General features: G+C 37.6%; 1 protein-coding gene across 1 annotated transcript in view; it reads right to left on the reverse strand.

Moving 5' to 3' along the window:
- IPO5 (importin 5) overlaps positions 1 to 22415 on the reverse strand; it is a 44120-nt gene that overhangs the window by 4502 nt on the left and 17203 nt on the right. The window contains exons 9-24 of the mRNA XM_064440655.1: positions 19149 to 19236; positions 16187 to 16293; positions 13708 to 13832; positions 13529 to 13618; positions 13271 to 13444; positions 12827 to 13045; positions 11503 to 11586; positions 10567 to 10699; positions 10347 to 10468; positions 9724 to 9820; positions 9051 to 9223; positions 8478 to 8589; positions 7816 to 7871; positions 4457 to 4579; positions 3621 to 3840; positions 10 to 238 (exon numbers count right to left, since the gene is read on the reverse strand). Of these exons, the coding sequence (XP_064296725.1) occupies positions 10 to 238; positions 3621 to 3840; positions 4457 to 4579; positions 7816 to 7871; positions 8478 to 8589; positions 9051 to 9223; positions 9724 to 9820; positions 10347 to 10468; positions 10567 to 10699; positions 11503 to 11586; positions 12827 to 13045; positions 13271 to 13444; positions 13529 to 13618; positions 13708 to 13832; positions 16187 to 16293; positions 19149 to 19236 (2152 nt within the window). The remainder of the gene's footprint in view (positions 1 to 9; positions 239 to 3620; positions 3841 to 4456; positions 4580 to 7815; positions 7872 to 8477; positions 8590 to 9050; positions 9224 to 9723; positions 9821 to 10346; positions 10469 to 10566; positions 10700 to 11502; positions 11587 to 12826; positions 13046 to 13270; positions 13445 to 13528; positions 13619 to 13707; positions 13833 to 16186; positions 16294 to 19148; positions 19237 to 22415) is intronic.

Raw genomic sequence — 22415 nt, forward strand, 5'->3', positions numbered from 1 at the left:
TTGCCTTACCTCTCAATTAAGTCACACAGATAATTGAAAGTATGAACAGCTTCTTCTTTATCTTCATGAAGTGGAAGCCACGACAACCAGTGTGGCAGGACTTCTTCAACATTTACACAGTCAGGCTTGAACTTCATTATCTTTCCTACAGCTGAGATGCAGTTCTCTGTTGCATTGACATTCTCTTTGGTTTTGGCATCTGGTGACTGAATGACTCTCACCAGCAATGGAAGCGCCTCTAGTTGTTAAACACAAGAACAAAGTTTAATGCACAATCAAGTTATCTTTTATTAACATCACCGATTCCATGAGATGCCTGCATGTATTAACATTGGGGGTTTTTTGTGACCCGAGCACCAAAACCCAGTCATCCCAATGTCCCACTACTAGGCTCTTCCCAGCTCAGTAATCATCATATGAAAAACAGAGAGATAGATAAAGCTATACAAGGAAACACAAGAAAACAGCTACTGCAAAAGTTCAGGTTTGCTTTATAAGTTCAAAAGAAAAACAAAAATCTTCCTGTATCTCTCAACTGGAGTTACGCAATCTAGAAGACATTGTACTTCATAGTAAAAACAAAAGACAATGAGCATTATCTTTTTAATCTAACAGGCTCTATAAACACAGGATGATGAAAAGCACCGATACAGTGACAGTCACATTAATTTGGACTGTAGTCCCCGCCTATAGTGTATGCCTCCTGTGTATCTATTGCTTGTGCCCACATATAAACTTATGTACATGTATATGTATGTACGTACACATACACACCTTCCACCACCATTGAAAGGCGTACTAGGAAAACCTCACAGAAGTAATCTCATCTGGTGAATCCACCTGGCATGGTTTCAATGGTAAAAATCAAACACCAAGGAAAAACGCCAACTTTCTTGCTACATTAATAGCTTTTTTTTTTTTTTCAGTAGTCACACAGGTAACTACATGCACAATTCTAAATTAACATTAATGTCATGTTTTCAGTTACTGGTGTCCATGCAGACTTCAGAGCACTCTGTGGGCATACAGGAACAATTGTCCTTGTGTTCTTCTAAAAATATAATGCTAAAGCTATAAAATTCTATATCAGCACAGAAAACAGGTTGTGGAATTGTGCAGAAAGCACACTTCAAAATAACTCCAGTTACTGAAGGAGAGTGAGATCTCACGCTACCTCATTTTGATGAGTAAGTGGCAGCTTTTCAGTTAAGGAATACACAATGACACTTGGTATATTAACTTCACTGAATCAGATTTTTAAAGAACTCAGCAGCTATGGAAAAACAGGATTAACCCTAAGCTAGACGAGGATACTTTTACAGGGCTGATGATCATCACAGAACTGCAGAAACATGGGTCATGAGACCCACTAGCTCACACACTGAATGCAGGATAATGATGCTGGACTTATCTGCAAAGCGGAGTTTGTTTCATAGAAGCCTACAATGTCCAGGCAAACTGAGCCTGCATTTTATAACCTCAGGTTTTCATGACGGCTGAATCTAAATCTCATCTGCATTTCCTCATGCTCCTTGATACTAATGAAAGACTCTGTAGGTATGTGTGTCCTTGCAGCCATCAGATTAGGAGGCCATCAAAATTAATCAGCATAGTCCCTCCCTTTGTAGACAAGTTTTCTTCTTGTCTAGAAAACACATCTATTCTCACATCGATGTCGTGGTAGATGATCCTTAAAAAAACCCTTTTGACTATAAAAGACACTATTCTACAATAATAATAGTTTTCTTTTTTTCCAAGGACTGATTGCTCTGACATCTTGTACCACCAAAAGTTTCAAGGCCACTGATATGATTTAGGAAGAAACACATGCAGTTGATTAATAAATATTCAGCAAGAATAGCTGATTATATTCTTCCACCCACATAAGAAACAAGCAACACTGACAGTCCCATAAATTATGACCTTGTAACCCCATTTAGAAAGTTACTTGATTTGCTGTAATTTTTCCTTGTATCTTATACTTTGTTCTTTACTAATTCTATGTTTAATTCTTTGTTTCACCATAATGTAGCTCTTGTGCCATTTACAAGTTCTCCCTATATTCCTGTATTTTTTCAACTGACTGCCGAAAACTCTTATGTTAATACATCTGCTTTTTCTGAATAGTCTCGAGTCTTTACGTGCTGCTACAAACTTGCAACAGAACAACATGCCAGTGCTATATATTAAGCAGTAGAGAAACGAAATTATAAATAAAAGCTCACAAACATGGTGTTTTCAGAGCAGACAGTAAAACCTATGGAATAGAAAGCTTCTCATGGCATGGATGTACTTTGTTTCTAATCACAGCACACCATCTATTAAAATAAACCACAAAGTTCTTTCATGTACATACAAAAGTATTTTAAATACTTCTGAGGTGCCTCTTAAGAAGCTGTAAAGTAAAAAAGTTATTTTATCTCAACATCCAAATAATAGAGAAGGCAAGTGTCTGGGTTGACTCAAGGATTATTTGTCCAAATATGAAGAAAAGGATCAAAGTTATTAGAAAGTTTGAGTGGGCCAAGGTAAAGTCTAATGACTGAAAAATAAAATTAGACTCCAACAGATACCCCCAAACTCCAAAACAAAACTATCTTGACCTCAGTCTCTACTCCTCTAGTCTTGGGACAAGACATAAACACCTTACGGAAAAATTCACAAAAAAACCTTTTTAGGAAGTATTTTCCTAGACAATTTTAAATTTTAACGCTCTTAATGTCTCACTGCATAGTTTTCCCCCTTTTTTCTTTTTTTAAAAAGACACCTTATCTTGATTATCGCCATGTGACAGTTACCTTTACATTAACAGTGAAAATTACAACCTCTATTGAGGTAGGTAAGACCTGTGTTAAAGTCCTAATTTATCCCTATCCCATGGTTATCATAATCTCACATAATTTAATTCAGCTTTTCTTTAAGATTCTTGTGAAACACATTTGAAAGAGCTAAGTATTTCCCTAAAGTAAAAAACCCTCTAGTTAGTGTGCAAAATTAACTTTGTTGAATGGCAAGAAAAGTGCCATCAGACAATCATTTCTTTAAATTCAAGACAAATTTGAAGTTCTAGAGAAACCTGAGACATTCAGAAAGTAAGCAGACAAAGTGTTTCTGATAGGCATTATCATACTCATTTCATTTCTTAGTCACAGCAACCAGGCTCCTTCTTTGTATATAACGGGAAAGCAGAGAGCCACATTAGCTGCATTCTAGGCTACTCCTTAATACAGGTCACTTGTATCATTTTTCAGACAACCAGTGTTTTGCATTCACATGTAACCACATTAGTATTAATAAAAAGCAACTCTAAGACCGGTGTGTACAAGGAAGCTATTTTAAAATGAAATTAACATTTGCATGTCAGACCATATTTTTTTAAAAAATATGTAAATCAAGTTTGCCTAGCAGTAAGTTCTGCGACATAAATGCTACTAAGCAGAACTTCACAGAAAGCCCAAGGAATTCAGGTACTTTACTCATCACCACCAGCCTGCCACACAGGTCATACTGGCCATCTATTTTCACTGCCAAAGGGAAGAGACCTCATCAACCAAAAGGCGAGGCATTTTTAAACACCCTCCCCCCCCAATCAAAAGGTTTTATCAGATGCATGTACATACCTGTGCAAAAAGGACGATAGCTGTCCCCACCAAATTGTGCCATAACTCCAACACCGTAGGCAGCTGCTTGCCTAACCTCTGGGCTGTTGTCACATATTGACTGCAGCATTGGCCTCAGGAAGTATTCAGCGTACTTGAACGAGGAGGGGCTGCAGTGCTCTACAATGTCGTCAAAAATGCATAGCCCCCACTGCCTGTCTGGCCATGGTCTATGTGGACACTGCATCAAAAACAGGTAACATTTCAGCCACCTTAATACTGATAATTTTTGTGCAGTCAATGGTTATATCGACAGAATGATCATAGTAACAGTAGTCTGGTATTTTTGTTAAAATCTTCCTCGATTAAATGTAATCCTACAAACACATAGTTCTCTGTAGTGATACCTGCAGCAATGCCATAAAAAAAACCAAACCCAGGTGAAAATCTAAGCTAATTTAAAAAAATAACGATTTTAGGCTAAATCCTTTACCTCTATTTCACACTCTTACCTATTTCAGTCTCAATTTTCCCCACTAGTCTGCAATGCTTTTTTGGCCCTCTTCTTGAAATCCATTTTAGAGAGTATCAAACACTCCCAGGCAAACAAAATTTCTCAAAATAGTTGTGTGTGTCAATGATCCTCTATCTTGCAACACAGAGATTAGAAGAGGCACAGCAGTGCTGCTGTTCAAACAACTTCACACTTGATCCAAAATAACCTTGAACTGCCTGTTTTGTAAAACAATAATTGCTACGTTCTATCAACCAGGCTCCAGCAGATTCCAGCACAGGCGGCCTACTACACATCAGAACAAAAAAAAAAAAGTAAAATTAAAAGAAAGCAAGGTACTTACAATTAAGTTGACAATAAGTGGAAGTAGCCTTTCAAACCACGGCAGCACCTTCTCCTTGTAACTGCTGAATATTGAGTGCAAAATATCCGATACTTTAGTCAAAATATAAACGTCACTGTCATCCTGATAGGAAAAGGATACAGCTCACATTAAGACTAACGATCTTTAAAACAGTGGAAGTCAGATGAAATGCTGAGGTCTCTAAACTAATGGAATAAAGTTGCTTAATAATTTTGTTTTGTAACACCAATCTTTTTCAGTCAACTATCTTTCAACTCTTGGTCTAATCACAGAATGATAGAATCGTAGAATGGCAACTTCTGTGGGAGACCTGCTCCAGTCTCTCACCAACCTCATTGTAAGAAAAGTTTCTTATGTTCAATCTAAACCTGCCCTCTTTTAGTTTAAAACAGTTGCCCCTGTCCTGTCACACAGGCCTTGCTAAAGAGGTTGCCCCCATCCTTCCTATAGTCCCCCTTTAAGTACTGAAAGGCCACAATGAGGTCTCCCCGCAGCCTTCTCTTCTCCAGGCTGAACAGCCCCAACTCTCTCAGCCTGTCCTCACAGGAGAGGTGCTCCAGCCCTCAGATCTTTTTTGTGGCCTCCTCTGGACCTGCTCCAACAGGTCCCTGTCCTTCTTGTGCTGAGGACCCCAGAGCTGGATGCAGGACTCCAGGTGGGGTCTCACCAGAGCAGAGTAGAGGGGCAGAATCACTTCCCTTGACCTGCTGGCCACACTGCTTTTGATGCAGCCCAGGATACAGTTGGCCTTCTGGGCTGTGAGCACACGCTGCCTGCTCATGTCCAGATTTTTGTCCACCAGTACCCTCCGAGTCCTTCTCTGCAGGGCTGCTCTCAATCCCTTCATCCCCCAGCCTGTATTGATATAGAGGATTGCCCCGACCCAGGTGCAGGACCTTGCACTTGGCCTTGCTGAACCTCTGGAGGTTTGCATAGCCCCACCTCTCCAACTTGTCCAGGTCCCTTTGGATATCATCCCTTCCTTCAAGGACACCAACTGCACCACTCAGCTTGGTGTCATCTGCAAACTTGCTGAGGGTGCACTCGATCCCACTACCTACGTGTTTATACAGACCCCTGAGGGACACCCCTTGTAACTGATCTCCATTTGGACATTGAACCACTGAATGCAACTCTTTAGACATGGTCATGCAGCCAATTCCTTATCCACCGAATAGTCCGTCCATCAAATCCATATCTTTCCAATTCAGCAACAAGGATGTTGCTGGGGACCTGTGTCAAAGGCCTTACAGAAGTTAGATGACATCACTTGCTCTTCCTTAATCCACTAACATAGTCACTCCATCATAGAAGCCACCAGATTAGTCAGGCATGATTCACCCTTTGTGAAGCTACGTCAGATGTCTCTAATCACCTCCCTGTGTTCCCTGTGCCTTAATGCAGCTTCCAGGAAAATCTGTTTTGCAAGCAAGGATTGCTCCCTGGACACACTTGTGTTGGGAAAACCCTCTAACTTTGTTTTAAAGAAAGTTCTGTTGTACTCAGTGTGGTTCCTTTAATTAGTTTATATTTTAACAGGGAGGGAAAACAGAACACAGCTAGTTTCTGGTTCCTAGTGAGAAACTAATAAGTCATTCTCATGCAACAGGCAGCTTCCCACAACAGGATATTTAAACCCTCACTGGTTAGACAACTTCTGCATTGTCAAGGCATAATTCAAGCAGTACATCTTGAACATATGCACAAATGTGAAATGTGCAGTGAAATGAAAAGACAGGGTGAAATGAAATTCTGTGAAATGAAAATAGAGATAGAGAACTGCTGCAGCACACCACAAGGTCCACCTGGCTTATTAATGTCTGTTTAGTAATAGCTGATAACAGATGCTCAGGGGAGAGCATAACACTTGCTTAGTGTATGCATTCTCCTACCCTTTATCAATCCAGCAGTTTAGTTGTTGCCCAAGCTAGGGCTGTATCTGGACATCTTATTGAAACTACTCTTTGAATATCTTCATGACTTCTGTACTCCCTTATATTTCTCTTGCCTTGAGCTAAGGGCTACATAAACATATTCTGGGACCAAAGGGGTATATCCAAATGTAACTCTTTACCATATGATAATTCTGTCCATATGGCAAGTGACATTCTGGTCCCACTCCTCCTTTCACAGGGTAATGCAGCCAAGTCTTTCTTGCAGTCTTTTATATTTGACCTTGCTGATTTTTTTTAAAGGAAAGCATTTTTAAAAATGCCTTGCAACTCTGTTGCAAGAGTATGGATCCAGCTTTTCTGAAACTGCTCCTTGCTAGCATTATCTGTCAGTAGAGTGACACATAAGAAAAAAAGAACAAACTGCCTAACTCACTGTCTACAAAAACGAACTGTAAACATTGCAAATAAGAAAGGGAGAAAAATCAGGAAAGGCTCTTGGCTCAGAACTTGAGTTTTGTCATTTTTTGATTCCAAGCAGTATGTAGGTGCCAGAAATCTATCCTTTTGAATTAGTGGCCTAACGTTCCCAAAGGAAAGGGGCTCAAGAACTGCATTGTTATTTAAGAAAGTATTTACATATGGGTGCATGATCTGTTAAGATATGTTCTGGAGTCTGCATACAGGTCAAACTCACGTAAACAAGTTTCACAATACAACTTCACAAGCTTCACATCTGCAGTCTGTGGCAAAAAAATTTCCTAATTCTTAAAGTTATGAGTATCCTTTATGTCTCACGTTATAAGCAGCGGTGACTTATTATGCTTTATTGCTCTCTTCATACCAATAATGATTTAATGGAACTACAGTATTGCTTCTACAGTCACCTCCACTTCAAATGAAAACATCAGTTCAATATCTTAGAAGGTAAGTAGTCACTTTGGTATTCTCTCATAAGCAAGCACATTATGTCAGCTATTATTCCTGCTGTGCTCCTTTGATACTATTTTAGTCTATTCTTTTTGAGACAGGCTTCTGACCTGACACATCAGAGGTCGAGTTATCGGACATACACTCAAGCTTAAGAGCCACCTAGGTCATAAGGCACAAAGAAAAAGCAAGTCAAGAGGCCTTAGGTTATCACTGATACAGAATTTGACAGCAGACCATTTAAAGCATCTAAGAGTTTACGGAGAGGATTAAAAAAAAGAGCTATATTCTGAACTTCCTTCAGTATGCTGGACAAGGAACCCTTTAATATTTTCTAATTCACACACAGTGTGACCCATTTCTTACTGGAAGTTTTGAAGGAATATGGTAACAGAACATTGTGCCAGGAAGAAATAATTCTGAGGATGCACTATGCCTTAACTGAGTAGCACAGCATATCCGTGTAATGTATTTCCATCCTCATGCTTCATGAGCAGAAAAACAACCCAAACTTACTTCATCTTGTAACGACTCTTCAACTTGTTCATCGTAGTCTTCATCTTGCCTTTTCACTAAATTGAAAAAAACAAATATTAAACCATCACATTTCTGCAAGTGTGTAAGAAGCCTGTGAAAGGGAAAAAATGATGCAGAAAAAAATTTAGAAAATAGGAAACAGTAGCTGAAGGTGCAACAGGAATTTTCTGTCTTTAAGCAGCTTTGAAGAGCTTTCACGGAAAAACAAGAAGTATAATGAGACAGCTCAGTTTAAGAAAGCATAAAAGCGTATGAAAGAAAGAAACACACCAGCTTGTCCACAAGGACAAGAAAAGTGCATGGGAATAAGAAACTACATTATTTTAAGAAAACTGCAAAGACTTCAGATGAAAAAACCCACAGAAATGACACCACCACAGGCACACACACCGTCTTCAAGTAAATCTGTCCATCAGTTTTGATCAGCTACAGTATTCCTTCAAATGATGCCATCTTACTGTTCCCAGAGCTTACAAATATAATTCACAGATTCTGTTGTTTCAAAGCCCAATTACCTTACCTAAATATACAAATTAAAGAAATCTGAACTAGGCTTTTTTTCTGGTGTTCAGGAATTATTAGGAATTCTGCTTTAAAGAACAGCCATTGTCACATGTTAACAGGAATTTGTGTTAACTTACCCTGTCTTAATTCTTGATTTTTAAAGTGCTCTTCTAGTTTTCCTTTCAATATTCCTCCAAGTTCTTCAAAGTGTTCGTTGTTAAGGCATCCATCTCCCATTACCTCAATGCACTAGTGAAATAAAATGATCAGTTTTTCAGCTTTAAGTTACATGAGCGGTCTCAATGAAATGTAAGCACACAGGGAATATTAATACATGCTCTGCTTTAAGCAATCACTAGCAGAAATAAGAGTAATAGAACATTCCAACTGTAATCAATGTTCAAATTATACAAGTAAGGCATAGTACCACTCTACATTTCATGCACATAACTTCAGTTTATGGTTTGTGGTTAAAATGAACAAATCTGGTAAATATTTTAGGTTAATACTTTAGTATTTTCGTTCTTGCAAAAAAAAGTACAACTAAGTTTTTCGATCAGCTATAACAACATTTACAGTCAAACCAAAATTCATGTAGAGGAAGCCTTGCATTCCTTCCAGCCATTTAAATGAACGTCGAACACATGTTCTTTCTTACCATAAAAAGCTGTGAACAGTAACACCATAAAATTTCTAAGGAAGAAAGTTACCTTTGCAAAAGAATGCATTATTTCTGAGAGAACATCTGAATCTGGTTCTGTCCCAATGGCTTTGATGAGCGCATCACACATGAAGTGCCACATCTGTGTGAGGTACTCTGGCCCACGAACTCTAGCACATTCAAGAAGGAGGGGCATCGACTCTGCTGCTGCCACTCGAACACGTTTCATTATTAAGGCAATAAAACAAGCAATACCAACATAAAGTGTTTAGAATTTAAGCACCCCTCACCATAACAGAGTTACTAGTTTTCTACCAGATTCTTTTTAATTACAGTCCAGTGGATTTGATTTCTTAATTAGATACAGATTAAGATGATAGAAAAATTAAACTTTTTGCTATTTAAGAGCTGTTTCACGCCTGTTCCAGGCTATGGCAGAAAAGGTGTTCAAGTTCTCCTCACCTTGTTGGCACAAACATCACTTTCTCTACTGTTTGCTTTCAACATTAAAGACATGGTTCTTTAAAAAGAAACTAGGGGGAAAAGTAGGATACATTGCCTAAAATTGTTTTACACACTATGTTCTCAGAAAAAAAATCTGCTATAAAGCAACAGAATATTTTAACACTAACAAATTCAATTAATTTAGGAAAACAGTAAGCACGATTTGGTTCTTCCAAACTAAGTTTCCATTTTCACAGCAGAATTTGTTAGTAGGATATCATCATGGAAATAGAACTTCAACAAAGGAACCATCAGCTTTACAACTTGCTCTGTGTACTCCACGAATCCTTCTTTTAGCTCTTTTGCATAGCAAACCTGAAACACAAAAGCATGGAAGTGCCACCTTTAAGGGAAAACACTGTTACTAATATTTTTCAAGTATGTCACGGACAGAAAGATTGTTAAAAGTTTACGGTTTTCAATTTATTTAAAAAAACCCCATGTAATAATCCATTTACCTACCCACTCCACTGTGCTATTTTAAGAAACCCTGATAGCAGCATCAGTTCTCACTCAGTACATGGGTGTATTTTTTAAACTAATTTCAGAAACATCAATATTTGCAAAAATATTCTACTCTAACATCTCCAGTTCCTTAGAAGTTTTGTTGACAAAGGAAAACTATCTGTTATTCTTAAAAATTGAAGCTCCAAAATAAAGACAATATTTTTAATCAAGTAAATGACACACAAAGTGTCTGAAATCCAAACTTAACCCTATCACCTGAAGGAAAACAGAACTATTTCATCTGACACTATAAAGAGTATTTTCATTACAGATCTTTGCTTCAGACTCAATTGTCCAGCAATACATAGATCACCAAACCTGTCCTATTACTCACCAGCATCTGGCATGCAGTTGCTTTTTCTTCAAGGCCTGCAGTTTTAATTCCAAAACTTTGCTGATCTCCTAGGTTTACAAATTCCCAACCATCATCATCACTCATATTCTCCATATCTTGTGCTGTTACGGGGTGGGGGGGGAGAGAAATTAAAATCTGTAAGTGCTACAAAATAATTTCTTTCAGTATTTTTTCAAGCAAAACATTATCTTAAACCTACTGTCTAAAAGAGCTACTTCAGGTTTAATGGATGCAGTCTTCATTAAAGGTCCCATGACAACAGGAAGGTACTGCTGAAATTCTTTTCCAAGAATTTTACACATTCTGGCCCATGCTGAGATCATGTAAGAAATCTATAAAAGAGAACAGGGTCAGAATTTTCATGTCTCACATTTTATTTTAATGTATACTTAAAAGCATAAAGAAAGAACATTATACAACAGGACTTTTAAAAAGAATTTGTCAGCAGTGCATAAAACTTATTTCAAAGAGAACTCATCCAATATGCAAGCCATATAAAAATGCATCTTCAAAAGACCTGTCCCGAGCCTTTATCTGTAACACCACATTGATGGTACCTCTGATCAAAGTTGCTATACATGTAAGAATGTGACAGTAGAAGATGTAATGTGATCATGACTGTCTTGAAAAGTAGATTTCTTTCTGGAATGAATAATACCCTGAATTTAAATGATACTACTGAGCCACATTCCTGAAAATAGCAAATAGAGCAAAAAAAAGTGCAGTACTGTGTTTTCAGAGGGGTATTTGTTTTCAGATATACAAGTCAAAATAGCTCTCTGCTCATTAGAACAGCTGTCTTTCAAGTCTTGTTGAACTATTTACAAGAAGGTGACAGCAAGGGAGTAGGTTATACAATGCCAAATGCAGTAGTTACTAATACGCAAGGAACTATTATGCACATGCTGAAATTTCTTCAGCAAATAGGTCCCGGCAGTCTCATTTCCTACGTACAGTTTTGTAAAAGATTCTAAGGCCATCTTAGGGCAATCAATCTCAATTTTTGTAAGGCATATTGAAAAATTAGTCTGAGGGTGTAATTACGGAGGGCAGGAGGAGAAATGTCACATTAAAAACGTTCCTTGTATATACTAACCAATGAGTTATGCACTATAAAGAGACAGTTTTAACATACCTGTGGATCGTCATCTTCTAGATCACTAAAGTCTGTTTGTGTCTTCAGTAACAGCTGCATTACATCTGATGCATCCTGCATAAACTAGATATAGGAAACAACTATGTTTTTAAAGGCAAATTAAAAGGGTGCATTTATAAGACTGAACACCAAACAATTTAGGTGAGCATTTATGTTCCACACACTATTGAGACACAAGCTAAAGCTGGAAATAGACTGAAATGTGGATAAAAGTGAAAATACAAGTTCCTTTTCTATTATCACCAAGCCATTCTTGTCTTAAGCTTCACTGTACCTCTATTCATGTACTTGAAAGCAGAGAACTATTTAAATAAAATATGTCATAAATAAATACTAATACTCACAAAACATGATCTGACAATTCTAACTTCCCCAGATAGCCTCCTTACTATTTTGAATCCTTTGTGGAACTGGGATAAAAGCTGACAGCATGAGCTACCAACTCATGTGCTAGTAATATTTTAGGTCACATCAGATGCCCCAATGATGTTACAACTATCCTCTTTTCACTCCCCACATTCCCAGTAGTCCTCCAAGAATAACTTATTAAACATTATTTATGTTTAAAATCTGTTTAAAATTTAGCTGCATGAATGGTAAGTTTAGTGGTAGGCCTTCTAAGTCAAAGGAAAGGGCGATAATTTGGGGGCTATTAGTATTTTTGTACTGTGTACGTCACATTATTTTACTTCAAAGTGTGATTTTCCATTTTCTTCACTCCATAAAATGAAAATCTATAAAACGTAATGTGAAGTTGCTACAAGAACATCACTTAGGCTCTCATATAGTCCTTCACAGTTGCTTCTCGTTACTTTGAGACACACATTTTAACCAATTACCATCAAGAAAAAGACCCTGCCCATCAAGCCTCATGACAAACAAGTACTTCAAAAGTTCTATTACAAGCACATTTAAATTTTTTCAGGTATCCATACAAAAAAAAGCGCTAAGTTTCCTTTCAACTACATACATTTTACTTGTCATTCTGACACTGCCTAAATGACATGCTCCAGTATTTCTCTTAAGGCAAAAAAAGAGAAAACCAAAAAGAAAGAAGAAAGCTTGTTTTCAACATTGTTCAATGTGACAAGAATAACTTAAGCTGTAATATTTTCATAAGATTATAGTCTGAATTTGTGAATCTAAACAGAAAGACAGTTACCTCAGAAATGAAAACATGAAGACAAACAGAAATCAGCAACACAGCTCTATGTTTAACAAGTGAATATACTCAGTGTTAACAGCATAGAAAACAAAGGTGCTTTAAAATATATTTAGACCATTAGATAACATCTAAGCTTACCTTTTCTTTACCAACTGCAAGACCAATTAGGCTGATGCATTCAATTGTCTTTCCTCTTAAAAGTCTTAATTCCTTCTGAACGGCATTCTCAACAATGTGTTTTAAAGAGGGCATAAATAAGTCATAGTAGGGAACAAACTTCTCCTCTGCTGTATCTGCAACTGATGCAATTGAAGTCACAACTTGCTCCAAAACTAGCTTAGTGCCTTTCTGTATCAACTTGGAAAGAGGAAGAATAAAGCATTATATTTCCAAAGCACATATTTTAGTTAAAAGTATGCCAAATCTAAAAAACTCTCTTGTATGTATCCTAATTCTTGTCAGTTTATAACAAGACCAGCAGATACATCTACTGGCTTATTTCAGACATCTTAGTTCAGTTAAACTTATTCTGCTTATGTGACAGATCACCCTCTGTGAAGCAATTTGTCCAGTATATTATACCTCTTGTAATTTTATCACCATAGTGGAATGAAGGTGCTTCACTAGATTATCCAAATATGGGATAAGCAGTGACTTGGGACAATCTTCAGTGAAGTTTATGAGTGCTGCAGCTGCATGGGCTTGAACACGCTGATTGCCTTGATCCTCCATGGTTTGCAGAAGAGCTGCTATCACCTGAAACAGATGTGTTCATTTTCAGAAAAACAAGTTTCTGAAAGGGGCATGGTTTTACCATTTTTTGACTATTCTACTACTTGCCTTCTCATGAAATTTCTTTTGAAAACCAGGTGCGAAGTCCGTTGCCATTTGTCCGATAGCATTACAAGCAGCATATCTTACTCTTGGATGCTAAAAAAGTATTCCCCTCAAACAGTTAGCAAGCAGTCATGAGAGCAGAAATGAAAACATTTTGAAATAATTAATTGAATTAGACTCACAGGATCCTGAAGGAAAAGTAAAACGAAATTAACTATCTCATTTAAAATTCCCTCCATCTGTTGGTGACAACCTTCTCCAATGGCTGAGAGTGCCATCAAGCCAGCATGCCTGTATTTCCAGTCAGCTACAGAGGAGTAAAAATAAAATAAATATTATTCGTTTTGGAAACTACAAAGCACCACAAAGTCAAATAGCCTTTTGGGGGGGGGGGGGATGGGACAGGAGGAGGAAGAGCGAAGAATAGAAGAGGGAAGGGAAATTGATGCATCTACTTAATTTGTTAAATACTTTTCACTTTTCCTCATACATACTTAGAGATGCACAAAAATTTCAGTGCCTAATGCAGGCCAAATCCAGACCTAGAAAAAAGAATTCTAAACTGCTGATACAAGTATACACATGGTACTAAAACCTGGGAACTGCATTTTCATTAAATGAACTAATCAGGGAAACATCAAGACAGTATTTCTTTTTCCCTCACCCCACTTCTTTTTTTTAACGATATCAAAACAGCCTATACCCTCCTCTTTAGGTCAGGAAGGGAAAAAGGTCTAGTGAACCAAACAATATCCAAATTTAAAACAAATAAATAATCAGAGCTAAACTTTTCAGCAGTCTCCCAAGACCATTTAAGAACAGTAACATTCCATTTAGGGATGTAAAGCTTTCCCTCCCTTCAAGTCCTATTAGCCTATTCTCAGGCTAGCGGGTACTGTTGAAATGGATCTTTCACACCCCTCTCCTTTTAATTTAGGCCAGGGAAACAGAGGAGAAACTCCAATTTCTTTTATTTATTTATTTTCACACAATCTTTCTCTGTGCTAGAAAGCATGGGGATTACAGAAAAGAACACCAGAACAACAAACAGGTTTATCAAACAGCCTGTGGGAAAGGCATGCAACAGAACTTCTTTCCCAAAATAATGTGAGATTTCATTATATCTGGTAATGTATTAAATTCCTGGAGTGAACATCACCACAGTTCAGAGCATTGGAATCCTTACACTTAAGCTTCTGTCTGATCAGGATGAGATGAAATATCATCTTGACAGAAGGTACAGTGAAGAAGCAGTTTACTTTGCTGCTATTTAAGTTCATTGGATGTTCCTAGTTCAGCCTGTGCCTCTTGTTACTCTCACTGTGTTACTATTAGCATGCATTCCAGACTTGAAATTAATGATACTGCAAAATGAAGTGCAATCATGTTTGGACCATCTGGCTATCCCATCCAAACCCAGAAATTTTGAATTATTTCAATAAACATTTGTGAGGAAAGTGGTGGGGATAGGAGAAAGGAAAGTTTGATTTCCAAGAGTATCAATGATGTTTTAATCTAAACGTCTTCATCTTTCCCCCAACTCCCTACTAGCGAAAGCCTCTGAGCCAAATGATATCTACAGCATTTCCCTTTTCCAAAGAGTACTAATAGTTATGGGAAGGTCTGACCCAGCAGAAAGAAAGCATCAGGCATCAACTGCATGACTTCTCCTGTTCACAGGAGTCAGGTCTTACAGACACTAAACTCCACACCTTTTTGTGGGTACTACAAAACCAGGCATTTGCTAGCCTTGAAGCTATTAGCATTGGAAGAGGCAGGTTAATCTGTTTCCAAAATAAAACTTACTTTACCAAAAAACTTGAAACAGACTTTATAAGCGTTCACACTCTGCAGGTGGTACCTTGAGTAGCCCTATATTCCGTATCCAATATGGTGACAATCTTTTTTGGACTGGGTTTTAAATCATTAAGGTAGGAAAAGCACCCAGAACTTTTGCATTATCTTCTACTTCAAAGGCTCAAAGCAAAGGTCAATTGGAAGTGTATGCAGCAAACACACAATATGTTTTTGAATGGTTGCCTGAGCAAGGATTACATGTATTTTAAGAATAGAAGCATACAAAGCAACTGATAAGAATATATGGAACCACCTCATGAAACAAATATTAAAATCAGCATACCACAGACTTCTGCTATATTTTGGTCCATCAAATTCCAAGGAAAAAAAACACAGAACAAATTTTCCTCTATGAAATGTAATGTATTAAAATTTCACTTAAATGCAGCATTTCTGAAGAAACAACAAAAAAGCTACAGAATAACAGGTGGCAGTTTAGGCACACTTAAGGTACTGTGGGGCATTGTATATTGATTTAGACAGAATATTATAAAGCAAGAAAAAAGTATTCCCTTATGTAAATTTAATTCACAGACTGAGTTTAAAAAAAATGTACTGTTTTGGTTTTGACATCTCATTCAGCTGCCCATGGTCCAGCAAAAAGTTGTAATGTGCTGTACATAAGTTTAATAAATTCCAGCCTAAGAAAAGGTATAATCTTCCAAGTTCACAGCATTTACAGTTTTTGCTGCTGAAATCAGAAGTAGAAGTGTATAAAATATATTAAGCAGCTAAACAGGAAGACCTAAGAGGTATCCGACTTCCTGGAAAGAATAGAGTTGTTAAAAAATTGCAGTTACTTACGATTCTGAAGCATTTGCATAATATGTTCTTTAATCATAGGTAAAACAAGTTTTCCTCCAAGACCACATGCCATCCTGTCCAGTGCACTCTCCCCAGCAACGGCATTGCTAAACATCAGTTACAGAAATATCAATGGTTTGATATCTACAATAAAACAAACAGTCCAACAGGGCACAGAAGTGCCCTTTCCTACAGTTCTAGTTTTCAAACTTTTGCCATCTGTATACACGTGAGCCTCCATAAGTAAATAAGGCATACCCAAACCTAAAAGCACACACACCACAGATGCTTTGGTCACAAAACAGTTATTTGCCCTCCACTTAAATATTTCTTTTCTGTAGCCCACCGAAAAAGTCTTGTACCACAGAAACTTCGGCCATACTTGCACTGAAGGTACAGACTGAATTTTGCAACAATTACACATACCTAGAAAGCTGTAAAGTAAGTTTGCAATGAATTAAGCAGTAATGATGGCCAGCATCTTTTTGTCATGAGAACACAAACCAGTTCAGACTTGCTACAAATGAGGTGAACCAGTAGAACTGAAGCTTTAGCACATAAGAGATATTTCCTGTGTGGCTGCAGTACCAGCACTCTAGTAGCATGTTCTCTTGCCACCAATTTGGGCAGAAAACATTCAGTCTAGGTGAGGAATTTGTGACTCTCAGCTAGTTCCAGAAGTGAGAATAGCCAAACATCTATGTAAGGTGACTTGTTCCACCCAACAGAATTATTCCCTACAGAAAAGCAAAAAAGTTCCCAGGACACAGCTAACTACTGTTACACTACTCAAGGTCCATCCTAGACACACCTGCTGATGGAAAAACTGAGTAATGGTTCAGAAAGGGATGAATCTCCCTCCTCTTTCAAGTATCCATCAGCTGGGTCAAAAACAGAGGTCTTCAAACTATTATGCTTGAATCCACAGGCGTTATTACAAACCATAAACAGTCTAGAAACTCACATACTGTGATCAAAGGTGTTTGCGCAGAGATATTGACAGTACTGTATTTATTCCTCAGATTCAGGACAAACAGAAGCACCACCAGCAGGATAACAGAGCATGGGCACACAGGTTTAGATTGGAGCATACTCACCGAAGTTAATGGCAACTTTCATCTGAAATGACATTCCTTGCGCTCTCTCCTTCCACCACTAATTCATACATTCAATTTGAGGAAATAAAGATAGTATATCCTAGAAAAATTGCCACATACCTCCCTGAAAATTACAACATACCTCCCTGAGATGTTCGCCAGGCTTTTGCCAGGACAAGAGGAAGTTGGATTACCCTTTTCCTCCTTTAGAATTTCACTGCTCTATGATGTCAGAGCAACAGAAAACTGGAAATACTAAAATATTCCCTGATGCTTTGCTGTAGGCTGACTCACATCCCCTTTAGTCAGATCCGAACACACCCTAACTAGGCTACAGCCTGATGATCATTAGCCTGTTTCTTAGACTGCACAGAAATTCCAGTCGTCTTATACAGCTATAAAGACTCAAGCACCAGAAGAGGTTAGTATGCACGTCAGCTAATCAACAAGTCTCCACAAAGGTGAACTTAGGTGGTGGGAAACACATAGTAATGTGAGTGAACCTGCTACAAGAAAAAACTAATGCCACCCACACAATCACCAGAGACTAGCTGATGCCCAGTATTTTGTGTTTAAGACTCAAGCTCTCCTATTACTTGGAGGGCCAAAGGAACTACATTTCTCCTTTAGGCTAAGGTTGCCACGCAAAACTTGTTTTCTGATCTTTGCTTGCTCAACTTGCAACTTGTAACAAAAAAGAAAAACTTTCACTCTCAAATCCATAGGCAGCTAACTTCTGTTTGGAAGAACAAAGTTACTCTGGTGACAATAAAGAGAAATTGGCATGCCTCAAGGGGATGATTCAGAGTACTTACTAAGCTGCCTAAAGGAGGCTGTCTGAATAAACTTCCACACCCTGAAAGGCTTGACAAGGGTTTGAACTTTAATATTTTATTTCCTCTTGAAATTTAGCTGAATGAAAGGACAAACCTGAATGCATTGGTGTCTGATAGTTCTACCTGTATGGCAAAATTTCAAAGTTGGGAAACAAAACAGTTTAAAAGGTTCTGGCCTACCATGTGAGAGGGTGAAAAAGGAAAACTTACATTCAATTCCATGATGAAGGGGAGAAAAAACAAGTATTCCAAATCAAGCAGAGATTAAACAGGTTCTTCTATAAATTCCTACGTATTGGTTTTGCATGTGTCTTTACATGCCTGATATCCAGTGAAAAGTTGGAGCAAGCTACAAAGCACCCAGGAGTAAGCAAATCAGAAAGACTGACATCTTTAGCAGATCTTTCTCACCTAAGACACAGCAAGATAACCTATTGCTAGCCATACCAAGGGATTTAAAATAATAGCAAAATCATAATATTTTTGAGCTAGATGAAATCCAGCAAGGAATTCCACTATGCATTCTGATGTCCTTTCAAGGGTAAGCAGCTTTTTCTTTAACACCACCTTTTCAAGGGCACAGATAGAAAAATATGAAGAGATTGGTTGTAGATGATTAAACAGGTCAGTATCCTTCAGCTTTGGTTCCAGCTAACTTCAGGATAAGCCCGCAATTTGAAGTGTTAGGAAGCACTGACTTCTGAACTGAATAACATAAATGACAAAGAAACAAAAGTTTGAAAAGCTAAAACAGTGCAAAACAGCAGACAAGAGGACATGCAACTTGTAGAAGTACAGCAACACAGGAATACTGAAAGAATTTGCTTACTTGCTGAACAGTACCTAAATAACCTACATATGAACTGCCTGAGAACTGTCATATATACTGCTCAAGACTGAGGGAGCAAAATTAGAGTTACTTGTGTAAAGAAGAAGTAATGCACTGCAGTCATTTGCATCCTGCACTTAAGACCTGCCTTTAGCTACAGAATCTTGATAATAGATTGAAACAACTAGTTTCATAATTACCTGTCAAAATCATCATCTTCAAGCTCATCTGCATTTGCCCAATCTTCATCTTCTTCCAAGTCAACCATCATTGCTAACATTTGAGGAACTGAAAAAAATAGGTTTTAAACTCAGGTTGCTTTCTTAAAACAGGTTCTCAAATAACAACCTTAAATTTTAAGTTCTCTCCTTTCAAAAAAAAAAACCCAACATTGAGGAAAAGAACTCTTCTTCCAGTAGCAGAGAGTCTGTCAAACTTCATAAGCAAATTCAGAACAGATTTTCAGAAGAGTATTTTTAGAACATTCAAATCAACAGTAAAAATAGAGTGTATTTCTTACCAAGACTCATAGCACAACGTAAGACTTTTTTAAATCGTGAAGATTATAGAAAGTAAATTTCTCAATAAAGTCTAAGTTCCTTGAAAGAGTTAAAAATAGTATTATATGCTTTAAGAACTCAGATACACTTCATTCCTTTTTCTGAAACCCTGACATCATCCTTTGAACATTTGGAATAATAATACTCAACCCTTAGTTTTACTAACATGAAAAATTTTGGTAACTATATGTGCAGTGGTCACTTAGCATAAAGCTTTACTTTTACAATAAGGTAATAGTTTAGAACTTGAGATTTTTCCCCACTTAATCTAAAATTTCTTTTTTGTATCATGAAAATATCTTGCACATGATAATCTATCATTTTACTACTTCTAACCTCTGTAGATTGCCTGTTCCTGTGCACTTCGGAAGCCCAAGGGGTGAAGTGTGTACCCTGCACTTTCAGAGCAAAGTAAGGTGCTCTTAACTATTCTTTACTTCATATTACACTAACCGCTCAGAGAAGTTGCTTGAATTCAACATCATTTATGCAAAAAAAGCTTCACTTTGCCCTGGAAACAAAAGTTTTCAGTCAAATAGTCAACCTCTGAGCTTTAAGAATCTTTTTTGGACAGTCTACCACACATCTCGAAGATCGGCGTCTTAGTTAACTGTTCTTTACGGCAACCTACCTCAAAAACTTGTAGGCATACAGTAGTCCATGCCGATGATGAGATCTAGTGCAACTGATTAGGTATACTGCAACTGGTGAATTTCATAATGTATTTACACTATTATAATCCACAATAGAGGCACAACCGTAAGCAAACTCACCTCACCATACATCTTATGGTCAACAGATGACAGAAGAAAATATTGCTCACTGACAGCATTGTGGGGCAAGTATCAAGAGAAGATCAAATTATGGATTGATTTGCTTGATGTGCCTACACATCTTCAGCCAGATATTATACCACTGCTGAAAAACCTTCAGAGATAACTTAATGGACACTACGAACTCTCTAGCATGAATGCCCACATGTCAGAATTCTATATACTTACTAGTCACTGAATCAAACTTCCTCAAAAAAAAAAAAAGTATTATAGCCCAGAAGCTTTTCAGACACAGACACTTTTAAGTACACTTGAAAATGATGTATCGTCACACCTCTGAAACATGGAGGTCAACCATCATCTGCCACAAATACTACATGGTTCCAAAAACTGATGTGATAGTGTGCATTGCTACTAAAAAGCAAGGTTGAGAACAAACTGTCATCCAAAGCTGTCTGGCCATCATTATATCCAGAACCTGCAAAAGCTTGTAAATGTGTTGTTTCTTCTTGATGTTTAATATGAATGTAGTTGCCAGTAAGTATAGTTTCACAAAGAATTTTTCTCTTTAAATGTAGAGTTGTGCATTAAAGTTTCAATGTTGTCCCAACAAGCCCTCAAAAATATAACACTTGCCAACATACAGGCTGTTTACAAACAAGGTAAGGGTGAGCCCACTAAGCCTGCTTCTTGTCAGAGTATGCTGAGACTCTCCATTTTCTGGAGACTGAGAAAACTACAGCCAAAGATAGGCTGCAGCTCTAATTTCTAGGGAAAGAGCAATCAAACACTCTTATCTTGAATATGGAGCTCAAGGAGAGAAGTCTGAACCGAAACGGAATTCCTGAGAAGTAAACCCGTAGACAGGACACAGACTAACTCCTAAATGAGCATCATGTTATATTCAGTAAAACCAGCAGAAAATGACAGTTTTGCTTAAGGCCCAGTTCTAGCTGTGAGGATCAAGTGATCTGGCAACTTTTTAGTTGAACGAAAACAGAAAGCCTTTTCAACTAAGTCACAAAACCAAGACAAAAGCGATCTTTTTTGGCTACCTTTTTATCATTCTCTGAATGTAACTGCTTTACTAGCTCTGCAAAATAGATGTCTTTCACCTTAGTGTTTCATTAATGTTAAGAGCAATTTTACAATGGGTTGCAAACCAAAGGCATTTCATTCCCACATGGTACCTTATCTTAATACAAATATTTCATGCCTAAACAGCAACTAGCAACCCAATATAAAAGTAATACATTCTAAAGAGATATGAGGTATTTCACTGTGCTGCCTGACCAGATAAGAAGCTTGTAATGATTTGGTGGACAGAAGTGTCAAGCGTTAATATTCCCAACAAGCCACACAGCACTCTAAACATTTTCAAATTTCAAAATATATTCTGGAAGAATCTGTTCTTAAAAAAATTCCAAACAAACAAACAAAACACACCCACAGAAAAACAACCAACAAAAAAAAAAAAAAACACCCTAAAAAGTGCAAAAAAACCCCCCAAACTATTCTACAAGTAAACAAAACTTCTAGTCAGTAGTTTAAACACTTAAGCCAAGCAGATCCAGCTTACAACATTTTCCAGAAGTTCTGTGATTATTTTAGTGACACATATACACGCAACTTTCCTCAGCCAGAGTACACAAATAAAAAAAAAGTTGCCTTTTAACAGATTGTCTTCATGCAAGTTTCAGAAGAACAAGCAAGAATCTAGACAGTACAAGTGTGACAGGGAGGGAAAAGAATGCTTCCGAAACGCAGGCTACGCTGCTGCGTCAGTGTCCTGATCTACTCACAAAAAAGGCTTAAGAGGCAGAGAAATACCAGTGCATACAGCACTGCTGCTGGGGCTGTCCAGAAGACAGTTATTTTTAGCATCTTAAATAATAATGCATGATTAAGAAAGTGCCTCTTCAAAGAATTTACAAACGGCACGTTAAATATACCAATTAGACTATCTCTAAGAAATTTATATAAGCATCTGAGTTTTAATTCACAGCTTTAACTCAACACTGAAGCTCAACATGCACGCTGAATTCCTTCAGTCTTCAGTTGCCAGCACCACAGAGTATCTGGCCTACATACCAAACTTCAAACGTAGAACTTCAGAACTAAATGCATCAATTTT

This window comes from Phalacrocorax carbo, chromosome 1, assembly GCF_963921805.1.
Source record: "Phalacrocorax carbo chromosome 1, bPhaCar2.1, whole genome shotgun sequence".
In the NCBI taxonomy this organism is placed as follows: domain Eukaryota; kingdom Metazoa; phylum Chordata; class Aves; order Suliformes; family Phalacrocoracidae; genus Phalacrocorax; species Phalacrocorax carbo.